General features: G+C 46.0%; 1 protein-coding gene across 1 annotated transcript; it reads left to right on the top strand.

Annotated features, from left to right (window-relative positions):
* The first annotated feature begins 448 nt into the window (after positions 1-448).
* LOC115126489 (glycogenin-1-like) lies at positions 449-23,779 on the top strand. Its single transcript, XM_065019221.1, has 7 exons — positions 449-590; positions 4,534-4,669; positions 5,453-5,627; positions 5,757-5,919; positions 22,438-22,564; positions 22,787-23,015; positions 23,315-23,779. The coding sequence occupies exons 1-7, from the start codon at positions 581-583 to the stop codon at positions 23,411-23,413; spliced, it is 939 nt and encodes a 312-aa protein (XP_064875293.1). The 5' UTR covers positions 449-580; the 3' UTR covers positions 23,414-23,779.
* The last annotated feature ends 1,479 nt before the right edge of the window (positions 23,780-25,258 follow it).

Here is a 25,258-nt window from a genome sequence, read left to right as displayed (position 1 = left end):
TTTGTACATTGTTAAAACACTGTATATATATAATATGACATTTGTAATGTCTTTACTGTTTTAAAACATCTGTATGTGTAATGGTTACTGTTAATTTTTGTTGTTTTTCACTTTATATATTCACTTTGTATATTATCTATCTCACTTGCTTTGGCAATGTTAACACATGCTTCCCATGCCAATAAAGCCCCTTGAATTGAATTGAGAGAGACGGGGAGGGAGAGAGAGAGAGAGAGAGAGAGAGAGAGAGAGAGAGAGAGAGAGAGAGAGAGAGAGAGAGAGAGAGAGAGAGAGAAAGAGAGAGAGAGAAAGAGAGAGAGAAAGAGAGAGAGAAAGAGAGAGAGAGAAAGAAAGAGAGAGAGAGAGAAAGAGAGAGAGAGAGAGAGAGAGAGAGAGAGAGAGAGTTGTGCTCAATGGCGCATGCAGTTCAGAAGTGGGTGTGTGCCTAGCACCGGTCACGTGGGCAACTGTCTAGTTCTGGTTCATGCGTCTATAAATTCTCCTTCTTATATGAAGTTGTTCCTTTCCCAAGTAAGACGCCGAGTCCATCAACAGAGTAGCTGCGACTTGTAATAGAATCATGGCAGAAGGTACGTTGACATTTTGTAACAATCTTATCAGTGGACGATCTGGATTTGGTTGAAGTTTCGCACGAAACGGGGGAAACAAAGTAACTATTCATGATTGTTCGGACTGTCAGTCAGTGTGTTACTAAGTATCCCAACTACAACAATTGGTATGTATGCCTACCTGATTGGGGATGACGGGCACTTTGACAAACTTACAGCTTGGTTTGTTGTATCATATCAAGGAAGTGTAATCGTTGACTCAAGAACAAGCAAGTGGCAATGCTGACATTTTTTAAAATGGAGTCTCTTTTCCACCTACCATCAGCGCATGTTTTCTAATACAATCTTATCAATTCACGTTTTGCGGGTGTAATTGTGTGGATCACGGAGTAATTGTCGGGTCGTTGCCTTTTTGCTGTTGATAATGCCGCGTTCAAAACCACTGGGAACTCGAAAGAAAACAACTCTGATTTTTGAAAGGTGATCCCACTCTGAAGCCCAAGTCGTGAACTCTGGCCTCTTACTAGTTCCCACTTTCCAACCTGAAGATCTTCGGTCATGAATATTTATCCGAGTTCCCTGTTGTGTTGACAGCACCATCAGTCTCGTCCTTAGTAGAACCATGTTCGCTCGTAGGCTGCGCACTGTTCCTAGTGGACACGTCTCTGTAGACTACTAGAAGTGTCATTTTATTAATTGAATTAGTGTTCCATGTTAAACTCAATGTCCTAACTTGGTGACTCTCTGAACTTGAAGTACCTCCAGTGTTTTGTGATATTATATTCCTAAAGGCACAGTGCCTCCCGCCAATGTGACAGTTATAAATGTATCTGGCAAAATGTCAATAGTGAAACCCGATGTCCAGTCTGTCCCCTATGATTTCCGAAAGTTGCAAGTCATCCCTTGGTCATCTGCCTTTCTAAGAGTGGTGGCGATTATTAAATCTTCATTTGTACTGAACACAAATACGAACGCGAACAATGTCAAAGATTTTACTGAGTTTTACTGTTCAAATAAGGAAAACCGTCAATTGAAATTCATTCATTTAGGCCCCAATCTATGGATTTCACATGACTGCGAATACAAATGATAGGCATTGGTCACAAACCTTTTAATAATAATTTGAGTGGGCGTGGATCAGAACCAGTCAGTATGGTGTGACCACCATTTACGTCACGCAGTACGACACATCTCCTTCTCATAGAGTTGATCTGGCTGTTGATTGTGTCCTGTGGAATGATGTCCCACTCCTCTTCAATGGATGTGTGAAGTTGCTGGATGTTGTCAGGAACTGGAACACGCTGTGGTACACGTCAATCCAGAGCATCCCAAACATGCCAATACCATAGTCCCACCGCCACCATGGGACACTTGGTTCACAACATTTGACATCTGCAAACTGCTCGCTCACACTACGCCATACACTTGGTCTGCGATTGAGGCCATTTGGACGTACTGCCAAATTCTTGTAAAGGACATGGGGGGGGCGGCTTATGTTAGACATGAAAAATCAATTCTTTGGCAACCGCTCTGGTGGGCATTCCTGCAGTCAGCATGACAATTGCACACTCCCTCAACTTGAAAAATTTGCGGCAACTAGATTTTGAGTGACCTTTTATTGTCCCCAGCACAAGGTGCACCTCTGTATTGATCATGCCGTTTAATCAGCTTCTTGATATGCTACACCTGTCAGGTGGATGGATTATGTTGACAAATGATAAATGCTTACTAACAGGAATGTTCACAAATTTATGCCCAAAAGTATAGAGAAGCATGCATTTTGTGGTGATTTTTATCAATTTCAGCTCATGGAAAATTGGACCAACACCAGGTGTTGCGTCTTCATATTTCTGTTCAGTTTCTGTGGGTTGAGGCCTAAAGGCCAGCAGGATATCTTTATGTGAAACATTCATAGAAGCTGACTTTAGTGCCTCTTGACAATAATATCTTCTGGCCAGCGGCGTTCTAAGTTCCCTCGATGCTCCTTATGAACATTTAAACGCATCACCTTGTTGTTTCCAAACCTTACCGACGGTATCTTTTCGTATCGGCGAGAAATGGTTTTCTAAAAACAAAAAGTTGACTTACTAGGCACCTCTTCCAGGGTTGGGGTTCACAGCCACGTCTCCATGTTATATCGCTTGTTAGGATAACTAACAGAAGACTGAGAGCTGCATGTCCCAACGCCGTGTCCCAACGCCGTGTCCCATCACCTACCTGTGTGAATATACGGAAGACAGATTCCACGTCATTGACAAATACTGTTGGCTGCAGCCGTTAAAACTGGTGACAACGCGCTATATTTAGTGGAATTATTTTCATGTGATTTGAAAGTAGGGTGCTTTTTTTTTTTTTTTTTTTTTTTAAAAGAACGATACCACAATTGAGAATTGATTCATGTTTTAGATGGTGTTTTCTGGCTGCCAGAGCCAATTTCCCTCTGAACATACGGACCTTGGACTATATAAGGAATAACATTAGGCTCTAGTCCATTACTGAACTAGTCTTTCTATAGCTGATGACTTGTATAGAAGGGGACCATGTACAATGTGTCATGTCGCTTATCAAATGGCATTTTTTTCAAGTGTGAATTAAATGTGGCGATTAACAGTGACTCGGAGGAACAGGAGTCTGACTACTTTTAATGGCCACGTTTTATTTGCTTATTTATCAGATTTTCTTGGGAGCGAGGTACAGTTGATTACTTTTCTGTAGTCACTACCAACTGTAGTGACTACTGCACCCAGGGTATTGCTCAGGACCAACTGTAGTGACTACTGCACCCAGGGTATTGCTCAGGACCAACTGTAGTGACTACTGCACCCAGGGTATTGTTCTGTAGTGACAGCACCCAGGGTATTGCTCAGGACCAACTGTAGTGACTACCAACTGTAGTGACTACTGCACCCAGGGGATTGTTCAGGACCAACTGTAGTGACTACTGCACCCAGGGTATTGTTCAGGACCAACTGTAGTGACTACTGCACCCAGGGTATTGCTCAGGACCAACTGTAGTGACTACTGCACCCAGGGTATTGTTCAGGACCAACTGTAGTGACTACTGCACCCAGGGTATTGTTCAGGACCAACTGTAGTGACTACTGCACAGGACCAGGTGACTATTGTTCAGGACCAACTGTAGTGACTACTGCACCCAGGGTATTGTTCAGGACCAACTGTAGTGACTACTGCACCCAGGGTATTGTTCAGGACCAACTGTAGTGACTACTGCACCCAGGGTATTGCTCAGGACCAACTGTAGTGACTACTGCACCCAGGGGATTGTTCAGGACCAACTGCAGTGACTACTGTTGATTTACTGGCTTGTCAAGGCTGCTGATATTAACTTCCAGGGTTTAGATTTTGTCATAATAACAGGATTCTATTTTGTCCTTTGCCATCTTACAATCAGTCCATTGTTGATACTTGAGTTTATGGGCAATTTATAGACTTTCCTATTTGCCACAGTTGCCGTGGAACCCTTGGCCATTCTGTGTGACGTGCTGACATTGGTAAAACAACCACAGACTGTCCCTCACTGAAGTAGTATGTTACAGTCTTCATACATACGAACACTAAGGCCTTTGTTTTGACACACCAGTTATGAGATGGACCATTGAGTCAGGCTTTAGAAAGTTGTGGGGGGGGTTGTGTTTGAGTAGGGCAGGTTTAGACAACGCTGGTCCTGGAGTGCACCTAATGGTTTTGATTTAATCAACCTGGAGGACCAGGTGTGTTGACTTTAGTCAGTCACTGAACTCATCAATTGGCTCAGTTGGTCAGGTGTGGTACCTAGTTGGAACTAGGCACCACACCTGTACCCACGGCACTCCAGGGACATGGTTGCCTACCCATGGAGTTGGTTATAGCAATGAAGTCGTTTAACTCTGATGGCTTCACACGGTTTTTAACTGAACAAAATGTTATTTCCAGGTTTTTATTATTAAGTTATGTCCCCACCCAGACCAGGCTTTTGTGACTTTGGCGACCAATGACAACTATGCCAGGGGAGCCATGGTCCTGGGCAAGTCCCTGAGGAACCACCAGACAACCAGGAAGCTGGTGGTGATGATCGGCCCCCACGTCTCTGACCCCTGCAAGTAAGAACCCTTTTCCACTTCCCAGGGACGACTGTTTATTATGTCCTAGAGTGACGCTGGAGCATCAACTGGTTAGTGTAACCTATGACCTTTCTAACATTGGGAGTCAAAGATCTGATCCTAGACCTTGTTGGTGATGATGAACTGGGGCTTGATCAAACATGATCTTCATCTCCCACATGCAGGATTGTTGGCATGATCTCGCGAAGCCCTCTCGCCAACATCTTCTAATCCAGGGGTTTCCCCCAAACTGTCCTGTGCCGCCTTCTCTCTCTCTTTCTTGCCCTCCTCCTCCTCTCACTCCTTGCTCCTTCCCGCCCTCCTCCTCCTCTCACTTCTCTCTCCTTCCCGCCCTCCTCCTACTACTCGCTCCTTCTCTCTCTCCTTCCCGCCCTCCTCCTCCTCCTCTCACTCCTTGCTCCTTCCCGCCCTCCTCCTCCTCTCACTCCTCGCTCCTTCTCCCTCTCCTTCCCGCCCTCCTCGCTCCTTCTCCCTCTCCTTCCCGCCCTCCTCCTCTCACTCCTCGATCCTTCTCTCTCCTTCCCGCCCTCTCGCTCCTTCTCTCTCCTTCCCGCCCTCTCGCTCCTCGATCCTTCTCTCTCCTTCCCGCCCTTCTCCTCTCGCTCCTCGCTCCTTCTCTCTCTCCTTCCCGCCCTCCTCGCTCCTCCTTCTCTCTCTCCTTCCCGCACTCCTCTCGCTCCTCGCTCCTTCTCTCGCTCCTCGCTCCTTCTCTCTCTCCTTCCCGCCCTCCTCCTCACTCCTCGCTCCTTCTCTTACCACCAGAGGAGTGCTTCTGAAGATCTTTGACGAGGTACTGTTGGTAGATGTGTTGGACAGCGGAGACTCAGCTAACCTGGCCCTGATGAAGAGACCTGACCTGGGAGTCACCTTCACCAAGCTGCACTGCTGGACCCTTACACAATACTCCAAATGTGTCTTCATGGATGCAGACACACTGGTGAGATACACACGATACTCTGACCTTCAAGGACCCACACACACTGGTATGAGGAGGGGGGGAGGGGGGGGTCACCTGTATGTCCTCCAGGTAGCTACAGTAGAGTTCACCTGTATGTGTTTGTTGCAGGTGGTACAGAACATAGATGAGTTGTTTGACAGAGAGGAGCTGTCTGCGGCCCCGGATCCCGGCTGGCCAGACTGTTTCAACTCTGGCGTGTTCGTGTTCCGACCCTCCAACGAGACGTACAGCAAACTGCTCCAGTACTGCGCAGAACATGGCAGCTTCGATGGTATGTGTCAGAGCTTTTAGTGATTTCCTTTCGTTTGAGAATGTTATGTCTGTGATCAAAGGGGATTTTCTTCACCCTCATACTGGAAACAAAATGGATGTCAGGGGGTAGAATTTCCTGGAAAACCAAATTGGTGGTCTATTTACTGAAGTGGTCATGTGGCACGTGTACTCTAGCCAACCGCTGGTACATGGTTTATTTTTATTGGTCAAACGGCAGCCAACCATTGATCACCATGTCACCAAAATAAGACCCTTGATATTTATTGGAAAGGAGCATCAAGCTCATCGTGACCTTTCACCCTGTGAAGTTCATCTGAACTTATTTGTTTCCATGGTCTGCTGGTAGGTCATGCAGCATATTGCAGTGTTTCCATGGTCTGCTGGTAGGTCATGCAGCATATTGTAGTGTTCCCATGGTCTGCTGGTAGGTCATGCAGCATATTGAACTAGTGTTTCCATGGTCTGCTGGTATTAAATGTGCTGCTTTTCCAACTATGTCGAGGCAATATGTGCAGCGTTCCAAATATCTGTGGTATTTCCTATTGGGTCGTGGCTGGCCTCTAGCAGTCTGCTGTTCTGTAGGTTGGATGCTAGCAGACTGCTGTTCTGAGGCAATGTGCAGCTGCTGTTCAAATATCTGTGCTATTTCAGTCTGGTTCTGTATTGGATGCTAGCAGTCTGCTGTTCTGTAGGTTGGATGCTAGCAGACTGCTGTTCTGTAGGTTGGATGCTATCAGTCTGCTGTTCTGTAGGTTGGATGCTAGCAGTCTGCTGTTCTGTAGGTTGGATGCTAGCAGACTGCTGTTCTGTAGGTTGGATGCTAGCAGACTGCTGTTCTGTAGGTTGGATGCTAGCAGACTGCTGTTCTGTAGGTTGGATGCTAGCAGTCTGCTGTTCTGTAGGTTGGATGCTAGCAGTCTGCTGTCCTGTAGGTTGGATGCTAGCAGTCTGCTGTCCTGTAGGTTGGATGCTAGCAGTCTGCTGTCCTGTAGGTTGGATGCTAGCAGTCTGCTGTTCTGTAGGTTGGATGCTAGCAGTCTGCTGTCCTGTAGGTTGGATGCTAGCAGTCTGCTGTCCTGTAGGTTGGATGCTAGCAGTCTGCTGTCCTGTAGGTTGAATGCTAGCAGTCTGCTGTTCTGTAGGTTGGAATGCTAGCAGTCTGCTGTTCTGTAGGTTGGATGCTAGCAGTCTGCTGTTCTGTAGGTTGGAATGCTAGCAGTCTGCTGTTCTGTAGGTTGGAATGCTAGCAGTCTGCTGTTCTGTAGGTTGGATGCTAGCAGTCTGCTGTCCTGTAGGTTGGAATGCTAGCAGTCTGCTGTCCTGTAGGTTGGAATGCTAGCAGTCTGCTGTCCTGTAGGTTGGAATGCTAGCAGTCTGCTGTTCTGTAGGTTGGAATGCTAGCAGTCTGCTGTCCTGTAGGTTGGAATGCTAGCAGTCTGCTGTTCTGTAGGTTGGATGCTAGCAGTCTGCTGTCCTGTAGGTTGGATGCTAGCAGTCTGCTGTCCTGTAGGTTGGATGCTAGCAGTCTGCTGTCCTGTAGGTTGGATGCTAGCAGTCTGCTGTACTGTAGGTTGGATGCTAGCAGTCTGCTGTCCATTTGTAGTGTTTGTGGTTTAACCATTTTTAAATAGCTCAATCTACATATGTCAAACGGGTCTTTGTCAACACAGGGTCCTGTCAAGATACCGCCTCTCTAACCCTGTGAGTTATTCTGAGGTGTTTTACGGGGTACAGGAGGGGGGGGGGGGTGTGTGTGTGTGACTTTTCCTCTAAGTAAGGTCTTTATCAAGCTTAAAGTCTGAACACAGGGTCCTGTCATGACACTGCCTCTAACTCTGGGAGTTATTCTGAGGGGCTCTACAGGGTGGGGTTGAATTTGAGATGGGCACTGGCTGACATCAACCCTGCACATCCCGTGAGACCCCTGGTGAATAGTGACCTCTGTCTTGGCTACAGCCCCAGGCTGAAATGTTACCCTGTTCCTCACAGGCCACTACTTATGTCCAGGCCCATTTTAAGACTCTGCCTTACTACTACTGGAAATGGCTGCTATGCACGTAGGTCAGTAGTCTGCTCACTGTCCGTCGGCTTGCCTAAACATCACTGTTACCATGGAGATCAGTCTTAAAGAAGTCGCTGTAAACAACTTTAAACCGTCTCTACAGGGCAGATTGTCGAGTACAATTTCTATTGACACGTTACTGGTTGCTGTTCTGATGGAGATGGGATCCACAGGAAAGCGGTGACCTTCTGTGGCGCAGGTAGGCTGTTGATTGAAAATCCAATCTGACTCATTGCAAGTGATGCACTCTGACTCCCGAGTGGCGCAGCGGTCTAAGGCACTGCATCTCAGTGCAAGAGGCATCATTACAGACCCTGGTTCGATTCCAGGCTGTATCACAACCGGCTGTTATTGGGAGTCCCATAGGGCCATGTATAATTGGCCCAGGCCGCCATTGTAAATACGAATTTGTTCTTAACTGACTTGCCTAGCTAAATAAAAATGTGTAAAAAAATTGTCGACCGATTGCAGGTTTCCTTGCAATCAGCTGGAAGTGTTTGCCGTTTGGGTAGGCTCGGCCATAACGCGGGAGTGTTTGGGTAGGCTCGGCCATAACGCGGGAGTGTTTGGGTAGGCTCGGCCATAACGCGGGAGTGTTTGGGTAGGCTCGGCCATAACGCTGGAGTGTTTGGGTAGGCTCGCCATAACGCGGGAGTGTTTGGGTAGGCTCGGCCATAACGCGGGAGTGTTTGGGTAGGCTCGGCCATAACGCGGGAGTGTTTGGGTAGGCTCGGCCATAACGCGGGAGTGTTTGGGTAGGCTCGGCCATAACGCGGGAGTGTTTGGGTAGGCTCGGCCATAACGCGGGAGTGTTTGGGTAGGCTCGGCCATAACGCGGGAGTGTTTGGGTAGGCTTGAAACCAAAAATCCAAACTATACAGACCAGTATACTGAAGGTGGAGTTGACTACACTAGTCGTGGATCTTCTCTCCCCTTCCTACCTGCAGAAGGACCAATGTATCATTTTATTCAGCTCTCTGGTTTGTAGCGGTTTTCAGAACTTTCCAAACGCGCCTCCCCCCCCTTTGTTTTGACACTGCTACTACTCTGTTTACTATCCATACTCACTCCACGAATGACCTCGACTACCCTGTATCCCCGCACATTGACTCAGTACCGATACATCCCCTGTATATAGTCTTCTTGTTATGTCATTTTCTTGTCACAACTTTTTTTTAATTTGAGTTTATTTAGTAAATATTTCTGGAACTACATTGTTGGTTAGGGGCTTGTAAGTAAACGTTTCACTGTAAGGTCTACTACACCTGTTGTATTCAGCATTTCACTGTGAGGTCTACTACACCTGTTGTATTCAGCATTTCACTGTGAGGTCTACTACACCTGTTGTATTCAGCATTTCACTGTGAGGTCTACTACACCTGTTGTATTCAGCATTTCACTGTGAGGTCTACTACACCTGTTGTATTCAGCATTTCACTGTGAGGTCTACTACACCTGTTGTATTCAGCATTTCACTGTGAGGTCTACTACACCTGTTGGTTTCAGCATTTCACTGTGAGGTCTACTACACCTGTTGGTTTCAGCATTTCACTGTGAGGTCTACTACACCTGTTGTATTCAGCATGTCACGGTGAGGTCTACTACACCTGTTGTAGTCAGCATGTCACGGTGAGGTCTTACTACACCTGTTGTAGTCAGCATGTCACGGTGAGGTCTTACTACACCTGTTGTAGTCAGCATGTCACGGTGAGGTCTTACTACACCTGTTGTAGTCAGCATGTCACGGTGAGGTCTTACTACACCTGTTGTAGTCAGCATGTCACGGTGAGGTCTTACTACACCTGTTGTAGTCAGCATGTCACGGTGAGGTCTTACTACACCTGTTGTAGTCAGCATGTCACGGTGAGGTCTTACTACACCTGTTGTAGTCAGCATGTCACGGTGAGGTCTTACTACACCTGTTGTAGTCAGCATGTCACGGTGAGGTCTTACTACACCTGTTGTAGTCAGCATGTCACGGTGAGGTCTTACTACACCTGTTGTAGTCAGCATGTCACGGTGAGGTCTTACTACACCTGTTGTAGTCAGCGCGTGTGACAAATACCATTTTGATTTTTACTTGAAGTAAAATTCAATGTAGGTCTTCAGGCAACCTGTTGGCAGGCCATTTATATAAATGGAGCCGACATCCTAGAAGCATCTCGTTTTCTCTCTCTCTCATGGCACTTCAGAGCATTCAGAAAACATCATGGTGAATTTAGCAGGTGTAGACTGAGAACAACGCGCTCTTTCATGGCAGACTTGTTTTTATAGCGTTTTCTAAGCGTTGAGACCCAGTTTGGGAAGTCACTTGGTTGGAATGGAACTAAATGGAACTATTTGAGGAAGGGCAGGCTTGAAAAGTAGTTCTGGTTTGTACTGTTTAGTCATCGGGGGACACGTAGTAATTGAATAGTGTATTTTACCAAGCCTGTTGGTACTAACGTGTCCTCATCCACAATAGGAGAACTTAAACTGGATATTTTAACGCTTGTTTGAATATGCTACAGTTTTAACCTTTGAAAAATAGACTTTTGGGCCTATTGCAAACAAAACGCACTGCTTTGTGTATGTGCTCTGCAATAAGACATTAATAACACCTTTTAAACAGGAACATATTGCAGTTCGTCTGGCTAGCTCAATAAAGCTAGCAGCAGTCCACCCTCATCAGAAAAGTGAATCCGTGAAGCTGCTCTGTCTAATATGGCTCAAATATTCCATCTATGGTTCGGGACACCAATTAGTTTGCTTAATAGTGCCACGTGCTTTCAAGAGCAGACTCGTTCTGGCGGACTGAAGTGACTGTTGGCAGGAATCTAGTGTCTCTGTCTGGGCTGGTATCACACAGGAGAATCTAGTATCTGGGCTGGTATCACTGGAGAAACCAACTACCCATTTAAATTTTTATGTCTCCCAAGAATGCAGTCTCTCCCTACAGCCCACTATAGACTACAGCCCACTATAGACCACAGCCCACTATAGACTACAGCCCACTATAGACTACAGCCCACTATAGACCACAGCCCACTATAGACTACAGCCCACTATAGACTACAGCCCACTATAGACTACAGCCCACTATAGACTACAGCCCACTATAGACTACAGCCCACTATAGACTACAGCCCACTATAGACTACAGCCCACTATAGACTACAGCCCACTATAGACCACAGCCCACTATAGACCACAGCCCACTATAGACCACAGCCCACTATAGACTACAGCCCACTATAGACTACAGCCCACTATAGACCACAGCCCACTATAGACTACAGCCCACTATAGACCACAGCCCACTATAGACCACAGCCCACTATAGACTACAGCCCACTATAGACTACAGCCCACTATAGACTACAGCCCACTATAGACTACAGCCCACTATAGACTACAGCCCACTATAGACTACAGCCCACTATAGACTACAGCCCACTATAGACTACAGCCCACTATAGACTACAGCCCACTATAGACTACAGCCCACTATAGACTACAGCCCACTATAGACTACAGCCCACTATAGACCACAGCCCACTATAGACCACAGCCCACTATAGACTACAGCCCACTATAGACTACAGCCCACTATAGACCACAGCCCACTATAGACTACAGCCCACTATAGACTACAGCCCACTATAGACTACAGCCCACTATAGACTACAGCCCACTATAGACTACAGCCCACTATAGACCACAGCCCACTATAGACTACAGCCCACTATAGACTACAGCCCACTATAGACCCACTACAGCCCACTATAGATCACAGCCCACTATAGACCACAGCCCACTATAGACCACAGCCCACTATAGACTATAGACCAGCCCACTATAGACTACAGCCCACTATAGACTACAGCCCACTATAGATCACAGCCCACTATAGACCACAGCCCACTATAGACCACAGCCCACTATAGACTACAGCCCACTATAGACTACAGCCCACTATAGACTACAGCCCACTATAGACTACAGCCCACTATAGACTACAGCCCACTATAGACTACAGCCCACTATAGACTACACTAGCTCTAATGTCAGGCTCTGTTGCCCACTTAGATCACAGCCCACTATAGACCACAGCTGTAGACCACAGCCCACTATAGACTCTTGCCCACTATAGACTGTTTTCTAAACCCCTATGGACTCAGCCCACTATAGACTGCCCACTATAGACTACAGCCACATTAATGGCCCACTATAGACTACAGACTATGCTAGCAGGTTGTAGACTACAGCCCACTATAGACTGGCCCACTAAGACTGCAGTATTTTTAGCCAGCAACGGTCTTTTCATGTTGCGCTGTAGCCGTGACTTGCAGTTCCTCTGACCTTTTTTTTTAGTGCTCCAGTCCTCTACGACTGGAAAACAACATGCTTGGTATCACACAGGAGAAACTAGTGTCTGGGCTGGTATCACACAGGAGAAACTAGTGTCTGGGCTGGTATCACACAGGAGAAACTAAAACAAGTGTCTGGGCTGGTATCACACAGGAGAAACTAGTGTCTGGGCTGGTATCACACAGGAGAAACTAGTGTCTGGGCTGGTATCACACAGGAGAAACTAGTGTCTGGGCTGGTATCACACAGGAAAATCTAGTGTCTGGGCTGGTATCACACAGGATAAACTAGTGTCTGGGCTGGTATCACACAGGAGAAACTAGTGTCTGGGCTGGTATCACACAGGAGAAACTAGTGTCTGGGCTGGTATCACACAGGAAAATCTAGTGTCTGGGCTGGTATCACACAGAAAACTAGTGTCTGGGCTGGTATCACACAGGAGAAACTAGTGTCTGGGCTGGTATCACACAGGAGAAACTAGTGTCTGGGCTGGTATCACACGGGAGAAACTAGTGTCTGGGCTGGTATCACACGGGAGAAACTAGTGTCTGGGCTGGTATCACACGGGAGAAACTAGTGTCTGGGCTGGTATCACACGGGAGAAACTAGTGTCTGGGCTGGTATCACACGGGAGAAACTAGTGTCTGGGCTGGTATCACACGGGAGAAACTAGTGTCTGGGCTGGTATCACACGGAGAAACTAGTGTCTGGGCTGGTATCACACAGGAGAAACTAGTGTCTGGGCTGGTATCACACAGGAGAAACTAGTGTCTGGGCTGGTATCACACGGGAGAAACTAGTGTCTGGGCTGGTATCACACGGAGAAACTAGTGTCTGGGCTGGTATCACACGGGAGAAACTAGTGTCTGGGCTGGTATCACACGGGAGAAACTAGTGTCTGGGCTGGTATCACACGGGAGAAACTAGTGTCTGGGCTGGTATCACACGGGAGAAACTAGTGTCTGGGCTGGTATCACACGGGAGAAACTAGTGTCTGGGCTGGTATCACACGGGAGAAACTAGTGTCTGGGCTGGTATCACACGGAGAAACTAGTGTCTGGGCTGGTATCACACAGGAGAAACTAGTGTCTGTCGAACACAAAGGTCCTCTTGTTCCCGTTCTGTACCATGTACAATAAATGGACTAACCACATGTTACAGGTCCATCTCCTCCACCTAGTGCCCAATGAATACATTCACTCCTTGTGTCGTGGTTCGACTGGTGACACCTCAAGTGTAGATTTTTCCACTGCGTTTGTGTGTGGAGCCTCTTCTGAGAAAAGCTCAGCTGTTGGTTTGCCATTTTGAAGGACTTTCTCATGTTGTGGTGTGACTTGGTGGACAGCAGGGCTTAGTCAAATCAAATTGTGTTTGTCACATAGATGTGTTTAGGTAGATGTTATTGTGGGTGTAGCGAAATGCTTGTGTTTCTAGCACCAACAGTGCAGTAATATCTAACAATTCACACAATATAAAGGAATGAAATTAAGATAAAAATACTTGTCAGAGCAGCATTTGACTAAGAAATAGTATAGAATACAGTATGAGATGAGTGATGCAAGATATGTAAACATTATTAAAGTGACCAGTGATTTCAAGTCTATGTAGGCAGCCACCTTTCTGTGTTAGTGGTGGCTGTTTAACAGTCTGATGGTCTTGAGATAGAAGCTGTTTTTCAGTCTCTTGGTCCCAGCTTTGATGCAGACCTCGCCTTCTGGATGATAGCGGGGTGAACAGGCAGTGGCTCGGGTGGTTGTTGTACATCCTGTGACATCAGGTGCTGCAGTTGCCGTACCAGGCGCTGATGCTCTCAATTGTGAATCTGTAAAAGTTTGTGGGTTTTGGTGACAAGCCAAATTTCTTCAGCCTCCTGAGGTTGAAGAGGCGCTGTCTGTGTGGGTGAACTATTTCAGTTTGTCCGTGATGTGTACGCCGAGGAACTTAACTTACTACCTTCTTCACTACTGTCCCGTCGATGTGGATAGGGGGGTGTTCCCTCTGCTGTTTCCTGAAGTCCACAATCATCTCCTTTGTTTTTGTTGACGTTGAGTGAGAGGTTGTTTTCCTGGCACCACACTCCGAGGGCCCTCACCTCCTCCCTGTAGGTTGTCTCGTCATCGTTGGTAAATCAGGCCCACTACTGTAGTGTCGTCTACAAACTAGATGCTTGAGTTAGAGACATGCGTGGCCATGCAGTCATGGGTGAACAGGAGTACAGGAGAGGGTTCAGAACGCATCCTTGTGGGGCCCCAGTGATGCGGATCAGCGAAGTGGAGATGTTTCCTACCTTCACCACCCGTCAGGAAGTCCAGGGCCCTGAGCTTAATGATGTGCTTGGAGGGTAATATGGTGTTGAATGCTGAGCTGTAGTCAATGACCAGCGTTCTAACCTAGGTATTCCTCTTGTACAGATTGGATAGGGCAGTGTGATGGCGATAGCATCGTCTGTGGATCTATTGGGGCGTTAAGCAAATTGAAGTGGGTCTAGGGTGTCAGGTAGGGTGGAGGTGATAGGATCCTTGACTAGTCTCACAAAGCACTTCATGATGACAGAAGTGAGTGCTACGGGGCGGTAGTCATTTAGTTCAGTTACCTTTTGCCTTCTTGGGTACAGGAACGACTTATAAATACGAATGCTCTGAGGATGCGGCTAGGGATGCCATCTGGGCTGCGGCCTTGCGAGGGTTAACACGTTTAAATGGCTTGCTCATGTCGGCCACGGAGGAGAACCCACAGTCCTTGGTAGCGTGTCGGTGGCACTGTATTATCCTCAAAGCGGTGACTGTTTAGTCCGGAAGCAAGACATGGTTGTCCGCGACGTGGGTGGTTTTCTCTTTGTAGTCCGTGATTGTCTGTAGGCCACATAGGTCGTGTCTGAGCCGTTGAATTGTGACTCCACTTTGTCTCTCTACTGACCATTTGCCTGTTTGATTGCCTTACGGCGGGAATAACTACACTGTTTGTATTCAGCCATATTCCCAGTCACCTTGCCACGGTTAAATGTGGTGGTTCGCACTTTGTCTTCCATCTATCTGAATGCTTCTGGTTAGGATAGGTTTTAATAGTGGGTACAACATCTCCTATACACTTCCTGATAATATAAGTCACCGTATCAGTTTATCAACCCGGAACAGTCCGCATGATCAAAACAATTATGACGCTTGGATTCCGATTGGTCAGACCAGTATTGAATAGTCCTCAGCACGGGTACTTCCTGTTTGAGTTTCTGCCTATAGGAAGGGAGGAGCAAAATGGAGTCGTGATCAGATTTGCCAAAGGGAGGGTGGGGGAGGGCCTTGTTGGCGTAGCAGTGGTCGAGTGTTTAGCAGCGTGAGTGTTAGTCAATGTGTTGACAGAACTTTGGTAAAGTTTTTCTCAAATTTACTGTAAAATCCCCAGCTACAATAAATTGCGGCCTCAGAATGTGGTTTCCAGTTTGCATAAAGCCCAGTGAAGTTATCGGCTTGGGGGGGAATATACATAGCCGTGACTATAACCAAAGAATATTATTTTGGGAGGTCGGCATTTGCTTGTGAATAATTCTAGGTCTGGTTAACAAAAGGGCTTGAGTTCATGTATGTTTAACTACTCATGGTGTGGTATCATGAAACCCCCGCCCTTCTTCCCGGGATATATTTATTCCTGTCTGCGCGATGAAGCCAACTGGCTGAACAGACTCAGACAGTATATCCCGAGAGACACATTTCCGTGAATCATTTGGGGCGGCAGGTAACCTTGTTGATAGTGTTGGGCCAGTAACCGAGAGGTTGCTGGTTCAAATCCCCTAGCTGACGAGGCAAAAATCTGTCATTCTGCCCCTGAACAAGGCAGTTAACCCACTGTTCCCAGGCTGTCATTGAAAATAAGAATTTGTTCTTAACTGACTTGCCTAGTTAAATAAAGGTAAAATAGTACGTTACAAGTCCTAATGTTTCTCTGGAAGGAAGCCCTGAGCTTTTTTTTTCATTATCCAGAGACCTGAACACTCGAAGCGGTGGGTGGTCCTGAGCTAAAAGTCTGACTTCTTTGTTTTGGAACAGCCTCTGGGATCAGTATGAACGAAGGATTCGGTTTGGGAAAATCGTAATGCTGATGAGTTACCGCCGCCCTGATATCCTAAAGTTCTTCCTGGTTATATATTTCTTGTCATTTCTCTACCATAAGCCGCCTCCAGCTTCGTTTCAGAGTATTTGGCAGTGCGTCCAACCGGCCTCACAACTGCAGAACACGTTTAACCACGCCAGCCCAGGACCTCCACATCCTGCTTCTTCACCTGCGGGATTATCCGAGACCACCCAGACAGCTGATGAAACTGAAGAGTATTTCTGTGGGGGAAAAACTCACTCTGATTGACCCACCCATGGCTGCGCCACTGCCCAGTCATGTGACATCCATAGATTAGGGCCTAATTAATTTAGTTCTAATTGACGGATTTCCTTATGAACTGCAACTCAGTAAAATCGTTAATTGTGTTCCCCCCCTGTCACTTACCAGACGAATGCAGGGGTCTCTCTGGAAGGCTGGTCTCCATGTTCTGTACGTGATCTTTTGCACGCTACATACTACCAGCCACACTGCCCAGACCTAGAAATAAATCACTGGATGGTGACTGCATGTACAGCTATATGCATAGTGACTTAGTCCTATAGTGACAGCCACACTCCTTTTCCTATTTATATCTCTGGATGGTGCAACGCTTCCGCATGCTTCAGCTGGCGCCTAGCTGAACCCAACAAGTTCATGTGTAGTGGCTGGCTGTATTTCCTGTTGGGATAGTAGTTACAGTTGAAGTTTCAGGCTCGTGCTAATCTGTCGGTGGGGTTTAAATCCACCTGACTCTAGATATTTCCTCCTTGTCTTTCACATGTCAGAGCCATGGCCATGTGTCTGATACTTACGGCTAGTCGATATCCAGTAATGTGGAGTGGTCACTGGCCAGGTCTCGGAGGGAGACCTACACAAAGTAGCTGATGGTGTCTTTTAAAATTAAACGGACAGACCTACAAGAACGCAACTTTGATGGCCGACGTGCTGTTTTGGGAAGTAAACAAATGCAAGGCTGTGCTGTTTTGCAGAGTGCTGTGTTTACTGACAGACGACCCCATCAATATCCAGACAGCAGTCAGTACGTGTACACACAGGGCACTTTTTAGTCGGTCTATTCAGTGTACAGTGCATTCGGAAAGTATTTAGACCCCTTGACTTCATCCACATTTTGTTACGTTACAGCCTTATTCTAAAATGTATTAAATAGAAATGTACCTTTTTTAATCTCAACATTATCCTGTAATGACAGTGACCGATTTTTGCCAATTTATTAGACCCTTTGCTATGAGAATTGAAATTGAGCTCAGGTGCACCCTGTTTCCATTGATCATACTTGAGATTTTTCTACAACTTGTTGGATGGAGTCCCCCTGTGGTAATTTCAATTGATTGGACATGATTTGGAAAGGCACACAACTGTCTATATAAGATCCCACAGTGGACAGTGCATGTCAGAGCAAAAACCAAGCTATAAGGTCGAAGGAATTGTCCATAGAGCTCAGAGACGACAGGATTTTGTCGAAGCACAGATCTGGAGAAGGGTACCATAAACTTTTTGCAGCATTTAAAGGTCTGCAAGAACAGCGGCCTCCATCTTTCTGAAATGGAAGACGTTTGGAACCACCAAGACTCTTCCTAGAGCTGGCCGCCCGGCCAAACTGAGCAATCTGGGGGAGAAGGGCCTTGGTCAGGGAGGTGACCAAGAAGCCGATGGTCACTCTGGCAAAGCTACATAGTTCCTCTGTGGAGATGGTTGTCCTTCTGGAAGATTCTCCCATCTCTGCAGCACTCCACCAATAAGGCCTTTATGGTAGAGTGGCCAGACGGAAGTCACTCTTCAGTAAACAGTACATGACAGCCTGCTTGGAGTTTGCCAAGAAGGATTCTGACCATGAGAAACAAGATTCTTTGGCCTGAATGCCAAGCGTGTCGTCTGGAGTAAACCTGGTATCATCCCTACAGTGAAGCATGGCGGTGGTGGCGGCAGCATGCGGTGGGGATGTTTTTAAGTGGCAGGGACTGAGATACTAGTCAGGATTTGAGGGAAATTTGAACTACGCAAAGTGCAGCGATCCAGAGCACTCAGGACCTCCGACTGGGGTGAAGGTTCACCTTCCAACAGGACAACAACCCTAAGCACACAGACAAGACAACGCAGGAGTGGCTTCGGGACAAGTCTATGAATGTCCTTGAGTAGCCCGGACTTGAACCTGAGCCAACACTTCTGGAGAGACCTGAAAATAGATGTGCAGCGACACTCCCCATCCAACCTGACAGAGCTTGAGGATCTGCCGAGAAGAATGGGAGAAACTCCCCAAATACAGGTGTGCCAAGCTTGTAGCGTCATACCAAAAAAGACTCAAGGCTGTAATTGCTGCCAAAGGTGTTTCAACAGAAAGTAATGGGTATGACTACTTATGTAATTGTGACATTTCTGTTTTGTATTTATACTTTTGCAAACATTTCTAAATATGTTTATAGTTTGTCATTATTATAGGGTATTGTGTCTAGATTGAGACGCATACAATTTAATTTAGAATTAGGCTGTAATGTAACAAAGTGGAAAAAGTTGAGGGGTCTGAATACTTTCCGAATCCACTCTATGTAGACATTGTGGGCAGTGATTGAATACTTTCCGAATCCACTCTATGTAGACATTGTGGGCAGTGATTGAATACTTTCTGAATCCACTCTATGTAGACATTGTGGGCAGTGATTGGAATACTTTCTGAATCCACTCTATGTAGACATTGTGGGCAGTGATTGAATACTTTCTGAATCCACTCTATGTAGACATTGTGGGCAGTGATTGAATACTTTCTGAATCCACTCTATGTAGACATTGTGGGCAGTGATTGGAATACTTTCTGAATCCACTCTGAATCCACTCTATGTAGACATTGTGGGCAGTGATTGGAATCCACTCTGAATCCACTCTATGTAGACATTGTGGGCAGTGATTGGAATACTTTCTGAATCCACTCTATATAGACATTGTGGGCAGTGATTGGTAACATCCTGTTTTTATCGTGTCGGTACTGAACAGTCTGACTAAAGCTTTGTTCACATTGTTGGCAGTTTCAAACCCTTTTCATTTTTGCTTCTCTTATCTGTTTTTCCTGCAGTCTGAACAGGCAAAAAGCACATGGAATCTGATGGTTCAAGCCACACTTTACACTACCCTCGTAGGTGATTCCTGCCCATGTGACATGTCTGAACGGTCAAATCTGATTTTATTTTCCCTCCAGTGGTTTCTAGGCTTTATTTGGCATATCTGCTTGCTAGCTACTCTGACCGTTTGAGAAGGAACGTGTGGTAGCTCATTGACTTGTTAAAGCTAGCCAGTTTAACTGACGCCAAAAAAGGACTCGTTTTTGAAAGTTGGATCACGCTATCCACTATGACTTTGAAATGTCCATGGGGGACTTCGTCACCTTCAGCTACGTACTTTCTGAATGATGGGTGGTGGCGCTCGTGCTCCAATCAGCCTCTAAACCGCTGCGCGCACACCTGGTGTTACTATGACAACGCATCCGATTTGGTCACTTTTTGTTTGTCTTGCTGTTTGGACAGTCGGGTATTCCCAAACTGATTTTGAAAAAAGCTAAACTGATTTGTGCGTCCAAGGCCTGCTGTGTGAACTAGGTTTTAGAGGTTGTGTTTGCAGAAAGCCTCATGGCTTTAGGAGTTACAGGTTTATGATCAGTTGGATAGACTGCTGAATGAGACTGACAGCCAGCTGAACCATACGCACCTGTTACCGGTTCAATCTACAGCAATTAGGCGTCATCCCTTTTTGAAGTAGATCTATTCAGACAACCATAAATCTTTCCGCTCGTTAGATTACATTTTATTCATTTTAGCAGACACCTCAGAGTGACTCAGCAGCCATTTTAACCTCTTAGCTAGGTGAGACAACCACATGTCGTTCATAGGAAGTACATTTTTCCTGACTACAGCTATCTGCAATGGCTGTGCTAGTCTGTCTGTATGCCAACCTGTTGTATAGTGACTATCGCTCGTCTCTGAAGTTGGGGCTTGGGTGAAGAGTAGCTAATTTACACCAGTTACTGGAATCTTCAGCAATTTTTGGAATTGCCATACATTTTCTGTTATTCTATTGTAATTTATACTTGAATAACTTGGTAAATAATTATTCATTAATATATATATAGTGTTAGGGAGACTCATTGAGTTTGTAGTAGATAGACCATATGGCCCAAGAGAATTGTCCTTGAAAGATTCTTTATTTTATTTAAGATTATGGTAGTTTACTGGTCAAAGACACAAGTTTTTGATATAGATCTAATCTCAGCAAAAAATTAATGTGCCTTTTTCAGGTCTTTTCAAAGATCATTTGTAAAAATTCAAATAACTTCACAGAGCTTCATTGGAAAGGGTTTACACCAGGAACGCACAATCCCTCCATCAGTGCTCAGACTGTCCGCAATAGGCTGAGAGAGGCTGGGCTGAGGGCTTGTAGGCCTGTTGTAAGGCAGGTCCTCACCAGACATCACCGGCAACAACGTCGCCTATGGGCACAAACCCACCGTCGCTGGACCAGACAGGACTGACAAAGTTCTCTTCACTGACAAGTCGTGGTTTTGTCTCACCAGGGGTGATGGTCGGATTTATGTTGATCGTCAGAGGAATGAGCGTTACACCGAGGCCTGTACTCTGGCGCGGGATCGATTTTGTAGGTGGAGGGCCTGTCATGGTGTGTCACAGCATCATCGGACTGAGCTTGTTGTCATTGCAGGCAATCTCAACACTGTGCTTTACAGGGAAGACATCCTCCTTCCTCATGTGGTACCCTTCCTGCAGCCTCATCCTGACATGACCCTCCAGCATGACAACGCTGTGCGTTACAGGGAAGACATCCTCCTCCCTCATGTGGTTCCCTTCCTGCAGGCTCATCCTGACATGACACTCCAGCATGACAATGCCACCAGCCATACTGCTCGTTCTAGGGCCGTCCCCCAGAAATGTCTGGGAACTTGCAGGTGCCTTGGTGGAAGAATGGGGTAACATCTCACAGCAATAACATGCAAATCTGGTGCAGTTCATGAGGAAGAGATGCACTGCAGTACTTAATGCAGCTGGTGGCCACTTTTGATTTTGACTCCGGCTTTTTTCAAGGACACATTATTCCATTTATGTTAGTCACATGTCCGTGGAACTTGTTCAGTTTATGTCTCAGTAGTTGAATCTTATTATGTTCATACAAATATTTACACATGTTAAGTTTGCTGAAAATGAACACTGTTGGCTGTGAGCGGACGTTTCTTTCTTTGCTGAGCTATATATATATATATATATACACACCTCCCTTTTTGCAACTGTAGTGAAGAGAATATTATCCAGATGAATTTCCGCCCGTTTGAAATAACTTTGGTCTTACTGTGTAACCCTTGTCTCACTGGTGGGCTTGGCGTCTGCCTCACGGTCTGGTCTATTCATATTACTGAACATGCCAAGCTGATCATATTATATATGTTTTACAGATCAATGCGTTACTGGTAAATGGATTAAGTCTCGATCTAAGACTCTGCTTCCTTGTGTTCTGAACCACCCCTGTGCATTGATATGGGTTGGGGCTAAATATATTGTTCTGACCCACCCCTGTGCATTGATATCGGTTGGGGCTAAATATATTGTGTTCTGAACCACCCCTGTGCATTGATATGGGTTGGGGCTAAATATATTGTGTTCTGAACCACCCCTGTGCATTGATATGGGTTGGGGCTAAATATATTGTGTTCTGAACCACCCCTGTGCATTGATATGGGTTGGGGCTAAATATATTGTGTTCTGAACCACCCCTGTGCATTGATATGGGTTGGGGCTAAATATATTGTGTTCTGAACCACCCCTGTGCATTGATATCGGTTGGGGCTAAATATATTGTGTTCTGAACCACCCCTGTGCATTGATATGGGTTGGGGCTAAATATATTGTGTTCTGAACCACCCCTGTGCATTGATATCGGTTGGGGCTAAATATATTGCGCTCCCTATTTACACCTCTTGTTGCTAACTGCTGTTCTTCTTTTCTCTAGGAGGAGACCAGGGGATCTTGAATGGCTTCTTCAGTAACTGGGCAACAGCAGATATATCGAAACACCTCCCCTTCATCTACAACCTCAGCAGCATAGCAATCTACACTTACCTTCCTGCATTCAAACAGTCAGTACTCAATCTACACTTACCTTCCTGCATTCAAACAGTCAGTACTCAATCTACACTTACCTTCCTCTCCCTGTCGGGCTCTCTCTCTCCCTGTCGGGCTCTCTCTCTCTCTCCCTGTTCGAACTTGTCAAACCAAAGCATTTACAACAGTCTTTAACTGCCAGATATGAGTTACATTCACAACCAGAGCTAAGTAAATCAACATGTATTCTGTTCCAGATACGGTGGCAACGCCAAGGTGGTCCACTTCCTGGGTCAGACGAAGCCCTGGAGCTACACGTACGACCCCAAGACCAAGAGGGTCAGCGGGGACATGCAGGAGACCTCCACACACACCAGCTTCCTCCTGGACTGGTGGTTCCTCTACTCTTCCTCTGTGGTGCCCATGATGGTGGAGGGATACGGAGACCAGCCTTTCCACTCTGGCTGTGTGGAAGTCCATCTAGAAGTATTAACCTCTTGTCCTTCCTCTACAGAAACTGTTAGCAAAACAGTTTATAACAGTTTGAATTAGTGATGACTTGGATGCTTATTGTTAGTAAAAAGTAATGTTGGACCCACCTGAATGAATATTTACATATATATTTATATATTCATTCAGGAGGTGGGTCCAACATTACTTTTACTAACAATAAGCATCCAAGTCATCACACATATATGATATATATGATTCGTCTTTCTAAAATGTAGTGATACTTCAGCCTTGAAGGATATTGATGTTTAACCCTCTCATTCGTCCGTCTAAAGTTCCAGTCCCCTGTCAAAGAAAATGGTGACCACCATGGTCACTGGCCTGGGTCATGGTCACTGATCAATAGTCACAAGGAAGGTGGTTGGAAGGTATGATGAAGACTAGTTGTATGTTAAGCCCAGCATCACAACCAACACCTGGTCACTAACTGTCACTGCTTCTTGTGGACAATCTGTTTGTACAACAACAACCTGGCTTTGCTAATACCATAGCCGTGTGTTCACTGATGATCGAGTAGATGGGTGGTTTGCAGTAGTGGAAGTATCTTGATATAAATGCCAGGTTTTTAGATCACTGTTCTACTGTCCTGTTCTGTTACTGCACTGACTGCAAAGGAACCAGAGCTCTTAGTCTTGTGGCTTGTTCCGTAATTGATCAAATCGCTCCCTTCTAATATTCTTTTTGTTCTCCCTCCTCCTCCTCCAGGGAAGCAGCTTGTCACACGACTCCCGTCACACTGAGCCATACATGTCACCAGAGACATCCGAGGAACGCAAGCAGAAATGGGAGCAGGGCCAGGCGGACTACATGGGAATGGACTCGTTTGACAATATCCAGAAAAAGGGAAACTGAGTTTGACTGCATCAGTTTTAGTTTCAAATAACTCCCCATCTTAAACTGGTTTGACTGCATCAGTTTAGTTGGTTTCCATATTAGTGAGCCACCCCCCACCCACCCAACTCCCCATCTTACCAATAGTTGGTTCTCCATATTAGTGAGCCATTACCCACCCAACTCCCCATCTTACCAATAGTTGGTTCTCCATATTAGTGAGCCATTACCCCCCACCCACCCAACTCTCCATCTTACCAATAGTTGGTTCTCCATATTAGTGAGCCATTACCCCCCACCCACCCAACTCTCCATCTTACCAATAGTTGGTTCTCCATATTAGTGAGCCATTACCCCCACCCAACTCCATCTTACCAATAGTTGGTTCTCCATATTAGTGAGCCATTACCCCCACCCCCCAACTCTCCATCTTACCAATAGTTGGTTCTCCATATTAGTGAGCCATTACCCCCACCCACCCAATAGTTGGTTCTCTCCATCTTACCAATAGTTGGTTCTCCATATTAGTGAGCCATTACCCCCCACCCCCACCCAACTCTCCATCTTACCAATAGTTGGTTCTCCATATTAGTGAGCCATTACCCACCCAACTCCATCTTACCAATAGTTGGTTCTCCATATTAGTGAGCCATTCTCCATCTTACCAATAGTTGGTTCTCCATATTAGTGAGCCATTACCCCCCACCCACCCAACTCTCCATCTTACCAATAGTTGGTTCTCCATATTAGTGAGCCATTACCCCCCACCCACCCAACTCTCCATCTTACCAATAGTTGGTTCTCCATATTAGTGAGCCATTACCCACCCAACTCCATCTTACCAATAGTTGGTTCTCCATATTAGTGAGCCATTACCCCCCACCCCCCAACTCTCCATCTTACCAATAGTTGGTTCTCCATATTAGTGAGCCATTACCCCCACCCACCCAACTCTCCATCTTACCAATAGTTGGTTCTCCATATTAGTGAGCCATTACCCCCACCCACCCAACTCTCCATCTTACCAATAGTTGGTTCTCCATATTAGTGAGCCATTACCCACCCAACTCCATCTTACCAATAGTTGGTTCTCCATATTAGTGAGCCATTACCCAGCTCCGAAGACTACAACACAACTCTGTTACGATGGGAAACATTCTGACATTGTTGGCAGAGGGCATCCAACTGAGCAACACTTGTATACTATGTTTATCCTGTTATATATGTACTGTGAAGATTACGACACTGAAGCACCGATTTATTGACAAGCTTTTACAAGTCCTATCTAGTTTTTTCTATTTGTGAAGAAAATGTTTAGAGAATTAAAACCGCAATAAAATATAATAAATAAATATGGCCTTGGTATATGGACATGAGCCTTTTTTCCA

Source organism: Oncorhynchus nerka, linkage group LG6 (assembly GCF_034236695.1).
Source record: "Oncorhynchus nerka isolate Pitt River linkage group LG6, Oner_Uvic_2.0, whole genome shotgun sequence".
Taxonomy (NCBI): Eukaryota; Metazoa; Chordata; class Actinopteri; order Salmoniformes; family Salmonidae; genus Oncorhynchus; species Oncorhynchus nerka.
The sequence above is the reverse complement of the archived record's forward strand: the minus strand, read 5'-3'. Positions and strand labels throughout refer to the sequence as shown.

Bases quoted from the DNA above. Each gene is read 5' to 3' on its own strand.
- LOC115126489 (XM_065019221.1), top strand. The intron at 4,670-5,452 runs GTAAGAACCCTT...TCTTACCACCAG, and splicing joins CACGTCTCTGACCCCTGCAA to AGGAGTGCTTCTGAAGATCT. The intron at 22,565-22,786 runs GTCAGTACTCAA...ATTCTGTTCCAG, and splicing joins TACCTTCCTGCATTCAAACA to ATACGGTGGCAACGCCAAGG.